At 36.4% G+C, this 22,159-nt stretch overlaps 1 protein-coding gene and 1 long non-coding RNA gene across 2 annotated transcripts; one reads left to right on the top strand and one right to left on the bottom strand.

Annotated features, from left to right (window-relative positions):
• Positions 1–289: 289 nt before the first annotated feature.
• LOC145790441 (uncharacterized) lies at positions 290–5,625 on the bottom strand. Its single transcript, XR_014329149.1, has 3 exons — positions 5,551–5,625; positions 5,372–5,421; positions 290–589 (listed from the first exon to the last, which is right to left on the bottom strand). It is a non-coding gene; the product is annotated as an uncharacterized LOC145790441 (long non-coding RNA).
• A 12,749-nt stretch (positions 5,626–18,374) lies between these two features.
• LOC145821694 (uncharacterized) lies at positions 18,375–20,553 on the top strand. The gene is made up of 2 exons (XM_082918247.1): positions 18,375–18,810; positions 20,435–20,553. Exons 1-2 carry the CDS (start codon positions 18,375–18,377, stop codon positions 20,551–20,553), a joined length of 555 nt encoding a protein of 184 aa, XP_082774373.1.
• Positions 20,554–22,159: the final 1,606 nt, after the last annotated feature.

Here is a 22,159-nt window from a genome sequence, read left to right as displayed (position 1 = left end):
TGTAATTGTGGCTCATTTGTAATTCAAGGAATAAAAATTTCATACCTCCATGAATAGAATAAGAATTTTGATTTGCCAGGTTTGGTTGGTTGCACAAAGAGCAAAGCAAGTTCACCTATTGGATGCCGAGTTGTGATATTTCACCAAGGCTGATCTTTTGCCAATTCACACCGATCTCATGAATATTCTCACTTTTACACATGCAAACATACATAATAACCTATGCTTAACCTAATTTCAAAGAAAAAAATAACCAAGTTATAATCTACACAAAACAAGCCAAACCATGAGGCAACACAATTACTTGAAGCTGATTGATGATTTGATCCAGTTTGAATTTCTGATAACAAAATCATGATACTTCCCATCACAAAAGATATAGAAACAAAGAAAGATGGATAGGGGGAAAGAAATTCAAAACACATAGTTTCAAAGATATGATAGCCAACTTGCTCCCGAAGAGCCTCTCTCAGATGAGACACAAGATTTATTCTTGATGATTCAACTGTTGTTAGCTGTTCAATACAGTCTCTCAATATACCATGCTGCCCTTTAAGCTACTCCACAATGCCAGAGCCATTGAGTTTTCCTGCTCAAATGAACATAATAATAATAAAGATAGTTAAGAGAGAGAGATGCTACAGGATATAGCAACCAATGTATCAAAAACGAGATGCTACGCAAGAGAGAGAGAGAGAGAGAGAGAGAGAGAGAGAGAGAAGAATAATACTGAACTGGCCCAAAAACCCTAGCCTCCTGCCACATTGCTATATTTTTCAACATGGCTTCAAGCAACAAATTAATAATACTGTAAACTCAAGAATTCAATCTATACCAGATGACCAAAACCATGTTCCCATTCCCCAAGTAAATCGTTTAGGCACCAAACAAGTGAGGAGATTTAATAAGTAAGGTTCTATAGCTGCAGTTTTTACCTTCAACTTATAAACAAAGTTGATTCCACATTTTATAAATTTAGTGTACAATAGTGCATATATAAAAAGTGTTTTCTTGGAAATATTTATATATATGCACATATGTGTTAAAACAATAGCTTTCTCTGCACAAGCATTACATTACCAATGAGCAATATTGCACTCGCTAGAAGTTCTAAATATGACAAAGGGCATAGTCCAAACCTATTAAGAACAAATAAAATAATGAAGTTAAAATTGCAAACACACAGATTGCAATGTACAGAAAGCCACAATGAAATATAAATTTTAATAGAACTATATCTGCATCTCAATAAAGGGGCACCACACAATACATACTGAATTAAAATCACCCCCAATTTCCTTATCAACTTTCTCAACGCAGCTAATAGCATTCCTACATTTGCTCAACATAGCATCTTCATCAAGTTGGCCACCATAAACAGCTTGATAACCTAAAACTATTTTATCTAATGCATTTCCAGCAAAAGGTCTCTGTCCAAAAGACAAGGATGGAAAATGGTATTAATCCTCAAATTATGCAAAAACATAAAGCAACAAAAACTAGTAGTGTCCACTTATCCAAACCACCATAAATAACACTCACCACGCTTTAAGTTTTCTAAGATCGATCTTCTAAAATAATCCCTGTACATCTTAAAGGGATTGCTTCAATCAGATCAATTCAGATAACATTTGAAAGGACACTCTTTAATCTAAGGTGAATAATAAAATAGTATCTATCACACATGTACATAAAAAATTCAACAAACTCTACAAGTACTTGTGTGGATACAAATGACAATACGTGCAGCCATAAAGATAGATATAAACATCCCATCCTTGTTAAAAGGTAAGTATTACAATTTGATTGAAGAAACTCCTGCCTAAACTTTAGGAAAAGAAACATGTATTGCTTTTCAAAAAGAACATTTTTTTCATGGGAATAGTATATATCCCATACATGGGTTGTCCTTGAAAACAGAACTGATAGTGGAAGCATATCACACTTTATAACCCCAGTACGTTCCCACCTCTTCCTTGGGCTTGGAAGATGAGACAACCTGGCATGGTAGATCTAGGAAATACTAAACTTCATGAGTAGTACCGATTTTGTTATTCAAATGAAGAATTAAATCGCATGCATGACCAATAATCATAAGTGTATAACGAAACCAAATTTCAAAATTTAACAATAATAAATTATGAATAATCAGGCTTAAAAATCTTTAGATACAAAACCTAAGAAAAATTAATTCAATCTATTTCAATGCAAAGAATGTAACGCCCCAAATTTCTAGCCCAAATAATAAGACAACAATCACGGCTCTTTCAAGGAAAACCAAATATAAATCTCCAAACTTACATTACATGATACAATAGTTCTTCATGCAACAATACATTAATAACACAGCCCATGGCTTGAGCCTAGTTACACAAAACGGTTATTCAAACCCACACAAACACAGCCCATGGCTTACACACAAAGTCACAGCAAAATGAGAGCATTATACTCCGAACACATATACTTCCACGCCCCTAGTTAGGTGGGATCACCACATCTTTTCCTGCACAAAAATCTTGTAGGGTGAGCATAAAGCCCAGTAGGAAATTCTTAACAAAGTATATACATTTTATACAAGTCTCAAGAGATGAAATGCACATGCCACGCTATGCCCTTTTTGAAGATAAATCACATTCTCATCTTTGAAAACAATCATGCTCAATGATATCATGCAATTTCAATTGTTCAAAACTTAACAATTTATTTCAAGGGCGGTAAATACAACTCTGGTAATCCCTAGGTCGGTGTCTGCAAGTAGACTATACAAATACTACCAAATTGTCATTTTTACCAGTATGAACCGAAAGGCTCGACACCTATCCGCGCAGGTTTTCAATCTTTCACCCCAGACTCTCAGGCCAACTTATTCAATATCATCTACACCACCTATCAAGACTTACCAACGTATTTACTCCAAAACCATTCCATGAAAACTTGTTTCTTAACATTCTTTTCTCAATGTAAGTTTTCAAATCAACTTTCAAAGTTTAATGTAATCAAATGAATTGATATGCCAATTTCACAAGATGAATATAAATACTTTTATTCCAATTCATCATCTAAGGAATAACACAATTCCCTCTTCTCAAGTATCCTCGACAATTAGTGATTTCAAGACTATTTTAACGTTTTGAACAATAATTTCCAAAATAAACAACAATTCTCATATTTCCTAAAATTCATCATTTATATAAATATAAATAAGAAATTTTCCAAACATCCATTTATTTTGACACATAAAATAAATATAACAATATCATTCATGGATTTTCAGTCTCCTTTAAAAAAATTCCCAAATTCTAGGTTTTCTCACCAAAACTATACAACTCAAATCTTTTGAAAGAAAACTTTTCAAAATCATCTTTTCTTCAATCAACGAAGATCAAAACCCATAAGATCATTTTAAAAAAACAAGAGACAAACCCACTTTCAAAATCGCTCAACTTCTTAAATCAACAATCAACTTTCAAAGCTATCGAAAGATAATTTCGAAAATCATATAGATTTTGCAAAAATATATATATATATAACACCAAGAAAATCCCTACCTTAAGTTTTGAAGAAGAAATGAGATGAAACCCCCAAAATTAACGGTGTCGAAACTCGATCTTCACCGCATACAACGAAGCCCTCGAGAAGTTAACCAACTTTGATGAAGAATTTATGGCAGAACTCTAATGGATCTTGAGAAATCAAGATTTTGATCCAATTTGGCGTAGGGAAATATAGAGAGAAGGGAGAGGAAAGGGTTTTTAGAGAGAGATAGATATACAAAAGTGATCTAAAATATCAGATTCACGAATTGATATAACATGGTCCGCTCGAGCGTGGAAAACCTTGTTTGAGTGTGGAAAGCCTCGTTCGAGCGTCAAATACACTTTCCCAGTACTTTTGCAGACAGGTCAAACCTCTGGAACCAAACATTTTCTGCTTGAGCGCATAAACGGCCACTCCAGTGGATAAGCAACTTCTAATGCATTTTGCATTTTTGTTTCAGGGGTGCTACCCCTCAAACCCGCTAGGGTGCTGCCCTAGGACCCGCCAAGGGGCACTGCCCCGTGGAACCCCGCGAGCTGACCGGGTAGCTCGATCCCCGCCAGGGTGCTGCCCCTGGACCTCCACGAGCTGACCGAGCAACTCGATCCCCGCCAGGGCGCTGCCCCCTGGACCCCCACGAGCTGATCGGGCAACTCGATCCCCGATATACTCAACGAAGTGGCAAAACTGGGATCGCCACAAGGATTTTCTTAGACATCCTTGGTTTTGTGAATAAAACACACAGATTGCTCAGATATATTCAATCTCATCATTATTTCTATTCAATGACATCACAAACATATACGAAACACTAAAATTACCTCTCATCAATTGTATGAATCTGAAGCAATAGAAGGGAAAAAAATAGAGCATGAGCATCAACAAACTTAGGTATCAATTCTAGTAGGAGAAAAAGCTCTCAGAAGACAATGTAAAAGATTTGTCAAGTGATTTGCAATGGAATGCTATTCATATTACTTTTATCAAATCAATAGAGGAGATTCTTCTCTGGCTACTAGGTACTGTGACTGGTATTCTTGTGATCAATTTGATAGGTATTTTCCTTCCAAGGTTTATATTCTAGATAGGGTTCTTCCCTGCAGTCAAGAATACCAGTTACCCTACATCTTTATCCAAGTATCAGCCAATTCTAATGTATATTTCCCAAATATGTGCCAATATAAGCAGGGTCCACTTCAGAAATAGTCGGGTACAGTAATTCAAGTAAAAGCAGTGCCTCAAAACAATCATTTCAAGTACATGGCGACACTTTTATATATTGCATCACTAATTTATACACCATACTGCACAAATCCAAAAACTTAGCTTATGAAAACATTAAATATCTTATCCAGTGATTCTCCCCAATAAAATAAACAAATAATACTAATAGTAACAGAAACAAGACTATGTAATAACTACAAATTTTAAACAAATGAAATTAAAAACTAACAATCAAAGTGTGGCAGTCATCCAACCTTTCTTGGATTAGCTATGGACAAATTTTGTTGCAACATTGAATACTGGATATCCAAAGCTTACGTAGTAGTATACAACTAATTGAAGCATTAGCACATTCAGTAATCCAAGTAGTAGTCACAAATTAGAAAGTAATCCATCATCATAATTATTGAAGTGACAAAAAAAATAAAGCAATTCAAATAGCTTCTTGAACAAAATAGAAAGAAAAAAAAATTCCATGTGCTCAATAGATGTTACAGCCAAAAACATAGAAGAAAACAACAATTCAAATCCATCAACTCAAAGAACATGAAAAAAAATTATAAAAAATTACAAATAAATAAAATAAAATAGAAGACAGGAAGAATCAGACCACAAATAAAGCCAATGAGTCCACAACAGCCTTTGATGGTTTTCCTTGTACTGAAACAAACTAGAAAAGTTAAAATTAGTATATGGAGACAGGTATCTTCAATAGAAAACAAGAATGAATTCAGCAAAAATAACTGCTGAAGTCCAGAAAATACGTCAGTGTACAGCTAAACAACTTACTAAATATTATAGGCAAAAAAGCAAATGAGGGAAGCCATGCTCACTAACAGTTCCCACTTCATGAATCCAAAGACCTATAAAATGCAACAAAAAAAATGAAATAGATTAAATTTCATAAAAACATATCTGGTCATCCAAAGACCTTTAATGTTTTGATCCAAACCCTAAAAGTAGATTCAGATCATAAAATAAAAAGAAACAAAGAGAGAGGAGATCTAAGAGAGAAAGGAAGAAAACGAAGAGATTACCAGATAAAGAAATTGAGGGAGTTCATACCGTTGGAGGTCGCTTCTTTAGACGACCATGGCGATTTATAGAGCGAGAAACAAAGCAAAATCGAGAGAGGAATATCCAAAGAAAAATCGAGAGAGAGCGAGAGAGAGAGAGAGAAATCGAGACAGATTTAGGAAATAAGAATGAAAGGGGATAGAACAAGTTTTATACGATTTGGGGATTTGGCAAGCTCGAGAGCGAGAACCAGAGAGAGTGTGAGACTGAGAGAAAGAGCGAGAGATAACCTAGTATTGAGGTAGTGGTGATGGCGATTTGTGACGGTAGCGGTGGCAATATGTGACGTCGAATGCTTCCCGATAGTAAGCGCTTACGGTGAGGTAAGATTTGGTGGTGACTGATTGTGTTTGTGTGTGTGTGTGTGTGTGTGAGAGAGAGAGAGAGTATGTGTGTGTGCGTTTGTATTCCTAAACAGAGGAGAATAACTGGGCAGGCGCCAATAGGTTTTTATTTTCCCACTAAAATTTTGGGACCTTTGGTGACTAATTTCAAATTTTGTCGGCAAAAATGTACGTAATAACGACTAAATCATTTAGTAGCCAAATCAACTCTAACTGCGACTAAAATGTTAGTCGCCAAAGTAGACATCTTTACATTTGCCGAACAATTTTTTGGTCCCAAAGGGTAACAAGAAAAATTATGGTTGTTATTTGCCGGCTAAATTTATTTTAGTCAGCAAAAATTAGCATACCATGACTACAACAAACTTTAGTAGCCTAAAAACTAGACTAACATCGACTAATATTTATTTTGGTAGCCTATTATGGCCTATTTAGCGACTAAAATTTTTTTTGGTCGCCAATAAATAATATACCCCGACTAAAAAAATTTAGTAGCTAAATCCTAAACCAACGCCGACCAATGCATTTTTTAGTCACCAAAAATTGTACTTTTGGCGTTTAGTCGCCAAATTTGGTCACCAAAACTGTAAATTGTTGTAGTGGAATGAGAAATAGAGGGTCAACAAATCTGGGAAGATCGAGCTCAATTGAAGGAAGATGGAGTGCAAGTGACATTGAAGACCTGAGATGCATTTGCTGTGAAAGACGAAGGGTGATACAAACATCATGGACTGATGCAAATCCTGGTAGGAGGTTCCTCAGCTGTCCCACGAATGGTTGGTAATCAGTTCACCTGGATAGACCCACCTATGTGTTCACGGGCAATGCAAATCATCCCTGGGCTGTTGAAGAAGGTCAATAAGCTAGAAGCAACATTGCAGACAAGGAATAAAAGAGAGAGAAAGCTATGGATATGCTTGACTGCCTCATGGTGCATTATTTTATCAACATGGTTTGTAATGTAGTGTAAGAAAGAATGTAATAAGGGGGACTATTATGAATGAATAAATGTAATGGGGGGAAATATTATGAATGAAATGTAATGAGAAAAGTATTTTGAATGAAAATTTTAGATTTTGTGTTAAAGTTTTACTCGTAAAAAAAGAAAAAGAAAAAAAAAAGAGAGCATCGCAGCCTTTGTTTGTTCCTTAAAAAACAATTTGTGTTCATTCTTACAAAAACAGGGCATTATCATTTAATTAAAAAAAAAAAAAAAGTAGCATTGTGTGTTACTTTAACTATTTGTCATCCATCCATCAAAATAACTAATTGGTGGCCTCTTTGAATGGCCCCTTGGCAACCAATGAATAAAAAACCTATCAGTGGCATCCATCCATCAAATGGCATTCATTCAATGAATAAAAAACCTATCAGTGGCATTCATTCAAAACACACAATTGGAATCTATCCATGTAATGGCAACCAAAACCAACACAAGGTACACTTACATAGAAATAAGGAGTACCATCCATTAAAATAGAGCATCATGCACAAAAGCAACAGTCATAAATTTGTCATTCAAATTTTCAAAACACACAATTGTTTGTTACAACCAAAATGCTACCTTTACATAGTTAACAAGTTCAAGGCAACCATTCACAACAAAAAATCATTACATGTACAAAAAATCCCCAATGAGAAAGTCATGCAGATGCTTTCTTCTTCTATCCAACAAAATAAATAAATAAATCAAGTGGATGCTCCAGGTGCTCCTTTTTTCTGTCCAATGGATGCTGATTTAATGCCTCTGGCATTTTACACTAGCTTGCCTCTCCACATCATTTGACCCTCCTTTGGTGTGCTGGTTGAACTCATTGGAGATGGAGTTGACTTATTTTCTTGCACCACACTCCATTTAACCTGCAATAAGACTGAATTATCCACAATTAAACACAATCAAATATAGGACAATTAGGTTACCATTTAAAAAAAGAAAAGAAAAAGGAAGAACACTGATAACCAGTTTCTTCTGTCTCATGTGTCTCTTAACCTCAGGTGCTTCTGCACTTAATTGGCTCTAAGGTTGGCTTGGTTCTATTTGGCTTCCCCGAGGTTAGCTTTCTTGCATGTAGTTGAATCTGTCCTTGACCTTGCAACTTCTCCTGTTGTGCCCCACCTTTCCACAATTATTACAAGTCATTTTGGTGCCCTGCCTTCCTAGCTTTGTGCCTTGAATTAGTTCCTCAATCTCCTTTCTTTTATTTTGTTTAGGCCTCTCAGCTCTTTTTTACACATTAGGTGATAGCACCTTTGCATACTCAATTCTTGGCCACATTTCTTTACCATTAATAGGAGTCAACATATTGTCATACATCTTCAGATAAGTCTCCACCTTGTAGTACTGATGAACATATTTTTCTAGTTCTTGACCCAAGAAATTTGCAGCAACAACAACATAGGCACATAAAATGCCTATTAGATTTCATTTCCTGTAGCCCCAAGTCTAAGCTTGCAAGTCCAGCTTGTATTGCTCACCATATGGCCCTACAACCTCAAATTGCTCATTGCCATTCCATCTAGGAATCCATCCACCTATATCCACTTTCATTTTCTCTAAATGATTTTGAATCTTAGGACATATAGGACCATTGTGTCTTTGCATTGCATCTTTTCTTTCTTGAATTGTTTCCATCAACAACAACCTAATCTTCTCTAACATTGTAACCACAGATTTACTCCTAGCTTCCAAGATGCTTGCGTTAAAGCACTCACATAGATTGTTTAGCAAAAGGTCACACTTTGGAAAAGTGTTGAAGTGGCTCCTACTCTAATGAATTGGTGGTCTGTCAACTTACCAATCATATGCCTTATAATCAACTTCTTTAATCTCTGTCATCACTCTGGTAAATGCAGGAATAGTTGTTGCTGTTACAATTCCACAATAGATCTTTTAGAACTAACCCCTTGTGTTCACCCTTAAAATTGTTGTACAAATGCCTCACACAAAACCTGTGTGAAGCATTTGGGAACAACTCAGCCACTGCATCAATCAAACCCTTTTGTTTATCACTCATAAAGGTATAACATGAGGGTTTACAATATTCAAATCATGTCCTAGCAGCTCTAGAAACCACAACCATGTTCTTTTTCTTCTCTTTCTTAACAATTGCATAGGCAAATGGAAATATGCAATTGTTTGCATCTATCCTAACAGCAGTCAAGAGAATACCACCATGTGACCCCTTTAAATGGCATCCATCAACTCCTATGACTGGCCTGCAAGCATTCGTAAAAGCTTTATTCAATGGACCCCAACACAAGTACAACCTTTTGAACTTTGACTCTGTATTGCTCCCATCAATAACCCTTAGATTACTCCCTTCATTAACCTTTGAAATCTGTTTCACCTTCATGCAGACTGCTATTTCAGGATTGGTATTCCTAATCTCCTCAATATAACTCTATAACATTGCAAACTGCTCAGCTGTAGTACCCTCTACTTGTGCTAACACCTTGTTTCTTGCCCTTCTCACTTTTTGTAAGTTAACCTTCACATTGTGCTCACTTGAAATAGTGTCTGCCAATAACTGAATTGGTCATGTAGGATTTAACCTAATTCTTTCGAAGTACCTATTAACAATCCATTTGGAACTTACATGTGCCACATTAAAAGACCTATTACAAATGTGCTCATCAACAAGTATTTTGATCCTATACAACCCATCATGTTTTACATATGAAGCATAACAAACCCAAGGGTAACCAACTTTGCACTTTGCCCTCACCTTTTGTTTGTCATTCTTGGTAAATGTTATATCTTTGCCCCACTTAATTGCATACTCTTTCATAGCATCCCTAAACATACCATGACTCTTGAACTCTATACCAAGTTTGAAATGAGGATTGTGCGTATTAGAGTGAACATTAAAAACAGGATATTGGATCCTATGAGAAGTATCTCCTTTATCAGATGAGTTGCCAATACTTCTTAGCTCATCAGAGGAGCTTCCAAGGCTTTGTAGGTCATCAACTGCCTCAGCCATTGCATTCTTACTACTTTCTACACCAACAAACTCTAGCTCTTTGTCAACATTAGCCTCATATAATGCATCATCATCAGAAAATCCGTAGTCACTATCCTTATATTTCTCAGACTCATCAGATGATGAAGAGTTTGAGGGATTAGGATCATAGTCATCCCTATCTTCCTCTTTTGCTACATGTATATCTACAAGTATTCCCTTTTTCTGACTTCTTTTGGCACTTGACCCTATAACACCATCCATTCCTAAACAACCTACATAAACCTTTACTACTCTGTTTTCATCCACAAATGTCTCCAACCTCATTACATCTTCATCAGTGTTAATCAACTTTAGCCCAGCACAATAATTAAGCTTATAGTAATAGATGTTACATCCAGTGCAAACTACTTTCTTGGCCATATGATCCAACTCCACAAGTGATATTTCATCAGAATTACAAAAGTCAAAATAGCTGATCAATCCACCACTATAAACCCTCTGAGGATTATAACTAACCAAACCCCCATGATGTATTTTGATTGTGAAATAACAAGATCATATTTCTACATTTTTAAATGAAAAAAAAAATGCTATTATGGACTAATTATACTAATAAATAAATAAAAATAGCATTAAACTACTATTACCATAAGACAATTCCAATTGAAGAAATCCATGTATGAATACATTAAAAAAAAATTATATTCTAAAAAATGATTAAACTAAATTGATTTTTAGTAAGCATTACATAAAAAATGAGTTTCTTTTGAGGACTGATTAAACTAAAACTAATCAAGTATTACACTATTCAAGTAAAACAATTACGATTAAACAAATCCTTTTCAAAGACAAATAGACAAAAATGTATTCTAAAAAATGCCAAATCAAATAGTATAATATTAGAAATTGATTTTTCATAATAATTAGCTTCAAAATTAAACAAATATTAAAAGTAAATACCATAAACAATTGGTCCCTTCCTTCGCTTGCCATCTTTCTCTCTTCGAACCCAATCCATAATTCAATGTTAGTTCGTGCCCTTTGTTTACTGATGAACTTTGATTTTGATTTCGAATAAGGAATTTGAAAACCCTAAAACCGATTTTGATCCCAACGAAGCCCCAATTGAATTGTCAACTAAACCAACTCATTTTGTAAGGAAACCCTCTTATGTTCCCTCCAAAAGATAGTTCAAGGGGACAACTCATCACATTCTGTCCAATTGTGGACGGAAGGTGACGACAGGGGTCTAATTGATCAATTTGTGGAAACTTCAGGTACTAAATTGAAATAAATAGAAGTATGGGGGTGCGCATGAAAAATGAGTGATAGTTTGGGAGAGAAAATGATATTTTCTCTTTAATTAGTGTTAAACTATATTTGTACAGACACAGAAAATTCATATTTGATGGTACAGAAAATTCATATTTGATGGTGAAGAAATTCAACAAAGAGATTGAATGGGTCCTCGTTTAGCAAGTTGGGTTTAAATTGTGACTAAAAAAGTATAAAAAGACAACATAGAATAAATAAGTTAATAAAATAATATGACATATTCAAATTATAAGCATTTTATTTTTTTTCTTACAAAAAAGTAAAAAAATCAAAAAATTCTTTCCAAACGAAACTAATTTAGCCAGCCTAAATTAGCCAAAGAACTAAAAAATCAGGTTAAAAAAATTCTTCTCAAATGAACCCTAGAACCTCCACTTAATTGTCATCTGCAACATAAAGCTCCTGCAATCATTGAATGACCGAGGGTCCTCCGAGCCCAAGCTAGTACTGCAATATTTAATGGACAACGTACCAATGTCTACCAGTGTTTACCAGCTCCTGAGTGTAACGACCCCAAAATCCGTATCCAAAATTACATTTATTTCCTTGTGGGTTAATGCATTTTAATTTAATGATATCTGTTCAAGTTGAGGAATTATCTGTTGAATCACGGTTTTAAAATTGAAATTAACGGCCTTTACGGGTTCAGAAATCAAAATTGAGTACTTGGATATGTTAATGGGAATTTTTAGAACTATTTGGAAAAATTAATTGGAAATCTAATTCGTCTGATTCATTAATGCACGTTTGGGTGGGTAACTTTGTACCGCAAATTGAAGGCCTTAGAGGCTTCAGAAACCAGAACAGAGGACATATTTATGATCAACACAATTTTTAGAGTCATCTGGAAGGTTTAATTGAAAGTTGATTTTGTGCGATTCGTAAGACCGTGTTTGGCTCTCCCTATTGTGTTAAGTTTATGTGTGTATATATATATATGTATAGATGTGCCATATGAGTGGTGGAACTCATCACTTGAAGTCAAATAAAATATCTAAGAAAGAGAATCGAGAGAATGGAGAGCAAAGGAGAGAGGAAGCTCTTCAAGAGAGAAAGAGAGCTCACAATCCATGGAAGCTTGGGAAATTTGAAGAAAACTAAGAGGAAGACAAAGATTGAACTAAGGTATGACCATTTATCTTGAATCCTTATGTTTAAAGCATCAATTACATGAAATCAAGGATTGATTTGGATGATGTAATATATTGATGAATTGGAGTTTTGGGTTATGGATGAAATGAACTCTCTTCATGAAATTGAACCTTGATTCCTTAAGAGTTGCTTAATTGAAGAGTTAAATTCTTTATATTTGTTTATCTTGAGGTGGATTATGGGAAGTTGAGCTCCAATCTTGAAGTTTTGCATGATTAGCTCCACATGAATGAAGATATATTTAAATATGAAAGATGTGAGCTTTGAACCCCAAACCATGGTACTTTATGCTCTTGTGTTTTAAATCTTAATTTTGTTCTTGTGCATGGGAATTGAGTAGTATTTTGAGGTTATGATGTTTGATGGAAATTAATAATGTGAAATTGATCATGTATTAAAGGGTTTTGGGCTTTGATTTACATGAATTTGAGGTTTAACTTTGAAAATGAGAAAGTCCCACTCAAGAAGCCATTTTCGGACTGAAAATTGCCCAGAGCTGCACGTACGGCGGGTCTTCCTGCACGTGTGGCAGTCCAATCCCAAAACCAAATTTGAATCTGCTAAAAAGGCACGTAGTCCCGCACGTGCGGCCCCATTCTCGCACGTGCAGGGACAGCTCTGTCCAGCCAACTTTGAACAAGCATATCTTTTGCATTCGAACTCCATTTTGAGCGATTCTTGAGCCTAAAATCAAGCCCTGGAAGTCTAGTTTCCAATGGTGGTGGTCTCACTCCCAAATTCTAAGTACAGAAATAGATATGCTCAAATTAGTGAGAGTTGCTCACTTTCTGTCTACCGATTTTGTACCATTTCTTCGCTTAAACCATTTTCCATCGATTCCTCCTATTTTCTGAGACATGAATTATAGCTTATTAAGGAATAATGAGCTTGGTACCAACTTGGCTAATTGATTAATTGGTCAAAGAGAATAAGTAAGGGATCGGTTATAATCTCATATTATGTGTTGTGCACTATGTTTGTAGGTCGAGACGAGGACATCGTCCCATTACTACCAGAAGCCGATCACTGTGAGTAATAGTAGTGTAACAATATGTTTCACTTACTTCCTGTGATTATGATTTATGTATTGTTATTTGTGAATGGCTTATTCCATTGATATTATGCTTTGATTAAATTAATGGATATGATTGAATAATGGCATTGGCATGGACCTAAGGTCGTTCTGTCCCTATTAATAGTACTGTAGTGATACATGTGCCTTCTGTTAATAGTTATTATTAATGTTCTGTTATATGCAAGACAACTATGTCGACCTGTAACAAACCATGGGGAAATTTATGTGCACTATTGTGTAATGGTATTCTTATGAATTTGGGATTATTCTGTTTTGCTAATACTAGGCCTGAGGCCGTTCTGTATAATCTGTTGGGCCTACGGCCATTCTGTATAATCAGTTGGGCCTAAGGTCGTTCTGTATAATTTGTTGGGCCTGAGGCCAGTCTCTATAATCTGTTGGGCCTACTGCCATTCTGTATAATCTGTTGGGCCTACGACCATTCTGTATAATCCGTTGGGCTTGAGACCATTCTATATAATTTGTTGGGCCTGAGGCCGTTCTGTATAATCTGTTAGGCCTACAGCCGTTTTGTATAATCTGTTGGGCCTGAGGCCACTTTGTTTAATATGTTAGGCCTAAGGCCGTTTTGTATTCTGCATGGACCTGAGGCCGATCTGTATTAGATATGGGCCTGAGGCCGTTCTGAAATATGACTATGGATAAAACCTTAGTATGGTTTGATATATGTCTATTTGTATTTTCCAAGGTTTTGCTCATTCAACTAACCTCTTTACATTGCTATTATTCACTGAGCCTTGCTCACTCCGTTTTTATATCTATTTATGTAGGTGAGCCATCGGGAATTGACACTAGAGTTGTCTTAAGGTCCACCTGTCTGCCAAACCGCCTGGGGTACGCCTCTGTGTTGAGGCCTTGATTTTTATAGGGAATTATGCAATTTAGCTATGTAATTTATTGAGTCTTATATGTTGTGTGTGAGATCTATCTAAGTTGTGTGACTGTATATATTATATGGAAGTGTAATTAAAGTCTTAAATTTATTAGTTCATCATGTATGTACAGGCTTAATGGACGTTATCTTTATACTAATATTTGCTTCTGCTTGTGGCCCCATATTTGCTTATGTATTATTATGGAATTTTGTTTTGAGGCCTATGTACGGGCCAGTCATGGACCAAACCTTTAGGGGCGCGTTTGGGTCGTGACACTGAGCATCCTTAAATAACAAGGGTAAAAACAGATGGTCGAGGTGGCCCAACGATCCCATGTCCTCAAATTTCCCTGTCCCTATCCGTCTGTCCCAAATCACTCACGACCATTGGATATGTCTTGAAATTCTCATATCTTGGAATTCTCATATGATCCAATGGTTGTGAGAGATTTTAGACAGGGGACATAAATATTTGGGGACAGGGATCCTTGCACATGGAGGTGAGTGGATAATGTGCCGTTGAATCTTTAGCAGTCTTGCTTCTTTAGCCAAGCAATCCGCACACCTATTAGCATTGCACCTTACTGCTTACAGCTTTCAAGTCCAGTTTCTATCAAGTAATTCTCGGATGTTATGGCACAGGTTAAAGTTTGGGTCCACCTTACTCAGATTTTGGATTGAATGCAGGGCCTTCACAGAATCCGTTTCAATCTCTACAAACCGAAAGCCAGCCTCCCAAAGTGTTTGGATGCCCATCAAAATAGCCCAGAGTTCAGCAGCACCAACAGTGACTTCCTCTATAAAATGTTGGAAACTCATAATCCAGTTTCCATGCTCCGAGCGAAGAAGACCACCAACTCCAGTGGTTCCAGTCATGCCCAGAACAGAACAATCCGTGTTGAGTTTCACCCAACTGGGGGGGGGGGGCAAGACCAAACTACACCAGAAGTGATAGGAGGATGATCATAACCTTGAATTTCTTACGCTATTAGGAATTCTTGAACTCTCTTCTGAGTATCATCAATGGGTTGAGATGGTAGTCGAAAGTGTTCATTATGAAATTGTGGATTGCGCCAAAACCAAATAGAAGATAGCATGCACATGTACAAGAGTTCCCAATGGTTATCCGCACTAGACCATGGTGGTTTATTAAGATTAAAGTCCACCCATTTGACCAATGGTAGGGAGAAGAACCGTAACCATTAGGAATGGGGGACTAACTCTTGCCAAATCTTTTTAGGAAAGTCACAATCTCGAAGGGCATGGAGTGTGGTTTCACTATGGTGCTCACAAAAGGGGCAACTGGCATTATCACTGAAATTTCTACAGAATTTCATGGCATTGGTGAGGATACGATCATGCCTGACGACCAAGTAAAATGCTTCCATCGATTTGATTTACAAATTTTCCATAAGGAAAGCCAACCAGTTTGACCTTCGCAAGTAGTACCAAGATGATTTATTTACTGATATGCTGATTTTGTTGAGAAATAATCGTTTTTAGACTCTTTCCAAGTTAGGCGATCTTCATTATACTCATTTAGTTTAAGGAATATGCTTCCTAGCTGATCTCGAAAGCTTTAGGGAAGCCATGAAGACAAAGAGACCCAATTCTAACTTGATCCATCAATTCAATAGTCAACCATAATTTTTTTGGAGTTCATCACTTGGGACAGGAGCAGTAGTTACAAGATGTAGTGGAGTGTCTCCCAGCCAACAGTCTACCCAAAAGAGAATGCTTCTACCATTACCAACCCTCTATCTCAAGCCATCCTTCAATAAATATACCCCTTTATTAATACCCTGCCAAGTGTGAGAGGTGTTTGATGGGTATGAGTCCCAAAGGTGCTGCCCAAAATTTTGGTACTTTTCTTTCAACGACACTGCCCAAAGGGAGTTCGGGTTTTGGATCATCCGCCATCCAAGCTTAGAGAGGAGGCACAGTTAACATCACGCATATTTCGAAGCCCAAATCCTCCATCTGATTTCGGCTTACAAACATTGTCCTAAGCGACTAAAGGCATGTATTTATGCTTGTAATCACCTCCTAAAGAAAATGTTTATGACTTCAATCAATGGTATCACAGACATTTGCATATAGTTGGGTAGTGTGCATTGCATATACCGAAATGGCTGATATAACCAACTGAATTAGAGTAGTCTGACCTACTAAGGAGAGATGTCGTGCTTTCCATCCAGCAAGCCGATCATTAACACAATCCAAGATATATCTATAGGTGTCACGACCCAAACCCGTCCTATAGGTTTAGCATCATAACCAGCCAGCAATCTTGGGATTACCGAAGGCCTCTGAACAAATTAGGAAAATTAAGAGGCTAGCGGAAGCAATATCGAAATACAATGTCCATAGAGTTGTGTAGATGTACATGGGACAAACAAATTTCAAACTTATATTTACATATATAACACCAACTTATATACAGATAAACCAAAATGGGTCTTAGCCTAATACACAGGCAGTATAGAAACTTGTCAGACAAAACAAGACAAAAGAAAGCAAAAGTCTTAAACATGGTTTACAAAACTTGACCACTTCTTAATTCGAGAACCTCCTCGAGAGACACGGTAGTTGGCTAACCAAAATAGATCTCCAAGCAGCAGCTCCCTTCGCTTGATCACCTACATACATAAATAATATAGTGAGCTAGAGCCCAGTGAATAACAACAAAGTAAAGAGTTTAAGAATGATGTCCATTACAGATTTAGAACTGAAAGAACAATTACAAGACTTACTTGACAAAGGGTTTATTCGACCAAGTACTTCACCATGGGGTGCACCGGTATTATTTGTGAAAAAGAAAGATGGAACCTTGCGCCTGCGTATTGACTACCTCGTATTGACGACTTGTTTGATCAGTTGCAGGGCTCACAAGTATTTTCTAAAATTGATTTGAGATCTGGGTACCACCAGTTTAAGGTAAAGGCAGAAGATGTTGAGAAAACCGTATTCAGAACGAGGTATGGTCATTATGAATTCCTTGTTATTCCGTTTGGAGTAACTAATGCCCCTGCAACATTTATGGATCTCATGAATTGAATTTTTAAGCCTTACCTCGATGAATTTATTGTATTTTTTATTGATGACATTCTGATATGTTCAAAGAGTAGACTTGAACATGAATAACATCTGAGAACCGTCTTACAAACACTTAGAGAGAATAAATTAATTGCTAAATTAAAGAAATGTGAGTTTTGGTTAGATGAAGTTATTTTTTTAGGATATGTCATCAACAGAGATGGGATTTTGGTAGACCCACAGAAGATAGTGGCAATTGTAAGTTGGCCTACACCAACAAATATAACAGAAGTTCGCAGTTTCATGGGCTTAGCTGGGTACTACAAAAGGTCTGTGAAGGACTTTTCAAAAATAGTTGTGCCTCTTACCCAACTGACACGTAAAGGACAACCATTTGAATGCAATGATAAAAAAGAATCTGTCTTCCAAGAACTGAAAACAAGATTGGCTTTTGCACTAGTGTTAACATTGCCCACAGGTATGGAAAACTTTGTGATTTATAGTGATGCATCTTATAAAGGTCTGTGATGTGTACTAATGTAGGAAGGACGGATAATTGCTTATGCTTCTCGACAATTAAGACCACATGAGAAGAACTACCCAAAACATGATCTGGAATTGGTTGCAGTTGTATTTGCTTTGAAAATCTGGCGGCATTACTTGTATGGGGCAAAATGCGAAGCCTACACGGATCACAAAGTTTGAAATACTTCTTTTCTCAAAAAGAGTTGAATATGAAGCAGAGAAGATGGCTTGAACTAATAAAAGATTACGATCTTCAGATTCAGTGTCACCCCGGGAAAGCCAATACAGTTGCTGATGCCTTGAACAGAAAATCAACTAGGAGCTTAGCTTGCTTACTTACTAAACAGAAGGAAATCTTGCAAGATTTTGAGAGAATCGAGATTGAAGTTGTGTTACATGAACAAGCCGGGTTGATAGTCGCTATTTTAGTTGAGCCAGCACTAGTTAATGAAGTCAAGCAAAGGCAAAAAGAGGATGAGTTCCTCAAGAAAATAATTGATGAGTTTGAAACAAATCCGAAATCAGAATTCAACATTGATAATGAAGTGTTACGATTCCAAAACCGACTATGTGTCCCAAGCATTCCTGAACTAAAGAAGAGAATCTTGGATGAAACTCACAAGTCAATGTTTGCTATGCATCCGGGTAATAACAAAATATACAAGGAGTTAAAGCGAAGCTATTGGTGGCCCAAAATGAAGAAGGAAATTGCAGAATATGTGTCTAAGTGCGTTCAGTGTCAACAAGTTAAGGCCGAACAACAAAAACCAGGTGGTTTACTTCAACCTTTCCTTATTTCGGAATGGAAGTGGAAACACATAACCATGGGCTTTGTTGTTGGCCTACCTCGAACTCTTAGAGGTATGGATTCCGTTTGGGTTATAGTTGATAGAATGACTAAAATCTGTGTATTTTCTGCCTATGAAGACTACTTTTGATGCTTATCGATTAGCTATTATATATGTTGATGAAATTGTTCGTTTACATGGAGTCCCGGTATCTATTTTCTCGGAGAGAGATCTGAAATTTGTATCTAGATTGTGGAAAAACTTGCAAAGGGCAATAGGAACAAAACTAAGATTCAGTACTACATTCCATTCACTTACAGACGGGCAATTAGAACGGACCATACAGACTTTGGAAGATATGCTCAGAATGTGTGCTTTAGATTTTCAAGGGAGTTGGGAGGACAATTTACCATTAGCAAAATTTGCATACAATAACAGCTTCCACTTCAGTATCGGTATGGCACCATACAAAGCTTTATATGGTAGAAAGTGTAGATTTCCAATTTATTGGACAGAAGTTAGAGATAAAGCTTTACTTGGGCCCAAAATTGTGCAAGACACTTCTAAGAAGATTAAAATTATCCAACAAAGACTCAAGACAGCACAGAGCCGATAAACGAATCGTGCGGATGTACGAAGAAGGCCTCTTGAGTATGAGGTTGGCGACCATGTATTTATTTGTATGATTTCGATGAAAGGCCAGTTGAGATTCGGTAAGAAAGGTAAATTGTCACCACGTTACATTGGGTCGTTTCAAATTCTGGAAAGGCTTGGTCTAGTTGCTTATAGGGTTGCTTTGCCACCAGGATTCGAAAAAATGCACAATGTGTTCCACGTATCGATGTTGAGGGGTTATTTTCGAGATCCATTTCATGTGATTGATTACCACCGGATAGCTCTTGATGAAAATATAGAATACGAAGATTGACCAGAACGGATCATTGACTGGCAAGTGAAACAGTTGAGAAATAAGTCCATCCCAATGGTGAAGGTAGAATGGAAAGAACACTATGAGGACATTACATGGGAAAAAGAGGATGAGATGCAACTACGCTATCCACATTTGTTTCTGGATGAAGGTAAAATAAGTTTGGAGGACCAAACTTCCTAAAGGGGGGAAGAATGTGACAACCCTACTTTGTGTTATGCTAATTAGGCCGCGTTTGGGAACCCTCATTTTTAGCCAAAAAGTCAAAAAGTTACTAAATTAGCCAAAAAGCCAATAACCCATACCAAAAAGTCAAAGATTCTCTTTTCTCTCTACTTTTTGCATATCTTTTCGTAAAAAGCCAAAAAATCATCCCAAACATACTAGTTTTTTTTAACTCATATTTTAGCCAAATAGCCAAAAAGTTACTAAATTAGCCTGTTCCCAAACGAGGCCTTAATCTTAAATGTGGTTATAATTATATGTTTGGTATGATTTTGAGTGCCAATTATATGATTATATGTGTTTCTCAATTTGTATCTGTTCACCGTAGGAAAATCTGTTCGTTTTTCTGTTATAAAATCTAAATTGAAGGCTGTGGAGGCATTAGAAAATGAAATTGTCTGTACCTTTGTGATTAGCGTGATTTTTAGAGCATATGGTGAAATTTAATTAAAAATTGATTCAAATCAAAATAATTAGATTAAGTTGATTAAATTAAGCATAATCACTTAGCCTTAATCAAATTTGATTGGGTAAGCATATATAAATGGCCTTTATACACTTGAGTTTATTTCTTTGAGCTCAAAATCTGAAATACACCTTTAGAGAGAGAGAGTGAGCCGAATTTGGAGAGAGAGGGCTCATCCTTGAAGATTTTGCAAAGGAATTCAAGAACTAGGTGGATTAGCTCATGACTTAGCTATAATTGGAAGGATTGGAGCTTCTAGGTGAGTAACCAACCATTCATCCATGAGTTTAAGCTTATAATTATGTGAATTCAAAGAGAATCGGTAATCAAGAACAAGATTTGAATGGTGTATGATGAATTTGAAGTCAATATCTCCATGCATGTAGAGAATTGCCATGAATGTACAAAATCATGAAGAATTGAGTACCAAATCACACATGCATGCATAATTTTGTTGAGCTTGATGATTTTGATCATCATTTGTACTATTTGAAATGGAATTAGAGTCAATAATTTACATGCATGCAAGAGTCATAAAGGTATGAAGCTTGATTGCGTGAATTTTAAAATTGACAAGAAGAATTTGAAATGATTTGGGATATGGATCATGATTTTAGTCAATTGGTTTCAAATTAGCCATGTCCACATGTTAGACAAAGTTTTTCCATGTTTAATGTACTAATTTGCAAGCTTTGGACCTTTGGGAGTGTGTTTTGAACTTCAAACAAAATTCTGGAAATTTCAGAATTTGACCTGTCCACTCAAGTGACGAAAGTCTCGCTCGAGCGTAAAAATTTAACTCGCAGAAGAGATTTGTACAGTAGCTTAAGCGACAAAGTGTGTGCTTAAGCGAACCCTGTTTTGCAAAACTACTCACTCAAGCGACAAGAGTATCGCTCGAGCGTAAAATTCATGCAACCAGTACTTTTACAGAGTTTTGTAGGCCGCTCGAGCAACCAAAGCTACGCTCGAGCGACCAAAGCTGCGTTCGAGCGAAGAGCCCTATTTCAAAAATTTTGAAAAGTTGTTTTACGTTCCATTTTCTGTTCTCTTTCATTTCTAAGCACTTTTAGGCATGCATTGAACATTGTAAATGAACAAAAGGGATAAGAAAGTGGCCTAAGGAAATAATAAGTAAAGAACAGATTGAATTGTTTGTGACCTAATGTGTTATGAAATGTATAGGATAAAGCACAAGGGCAAATCCATCGACGAAACATTGTGAATAATATCTTAGTAAAGATATTTTTAAGTATGTTACTTTCCAAATGCTACTTCTGTCTAAGCTTCATGGATCTGTTGGCTTGAATTACGAATGAGTATTCTATAGGCCAAATTTTTTTATAAGGTCTGTGAAGAGCATGAATTGGGCACGAGGCCGTTTGATATAATTTAATTGGGGTTGAGGCCGTTTGTTATATTTGATAAGGATATGAATGGGCCTAAGGCCGTTTGAATACAAATGCATTGGGCCTAAGGCCGTTTGACTACGAATACGATTATGATTGCAAATATGAAATGTGCATAAATATGAATGTGAAATTAATAGACCCAAGGCCGTTTGATATGATTGGGCCAGAGGCCGTT

Source organism: Camellia sinensis, chromosome 1, assembly GCF_055761805.1.
Source record: "Camellia sinensis isolate YWXY chromosome 1, ASM5576180v1, whole genome shotgun sequence".
NCBI classification, from domain to species: Eukaryota; Viridiplantae; Streptophyta; class Magnoliopsida; order Ericales; family Theaceae; genus Camellia; species Camellia sinensis.
The sequence above is the reverse complement of the archived record's forward strand: the minus strand, read 5'-3'. Positions and strand labels throughout refer to the sequence as shown.

What these genes read in the sequence shown, in the direction of transcription:
- LOC145821694 (XM_082918247.1), top strand. Translation starts at nt 18,375, where the DNA reads ATGAAGCAGAGAAGATGGCTTGAACTAATAAAAGATTACGATCTTCAG. An exon ending in AATGTTTGCTATGCATCCGG is followed by an intron (nt 18,811 to 20,434) that starts GTAATAACAAAA and finishes TGTTCACCGTAG; the next exon opens with GAAAATCTGTTCGTTTTTCT.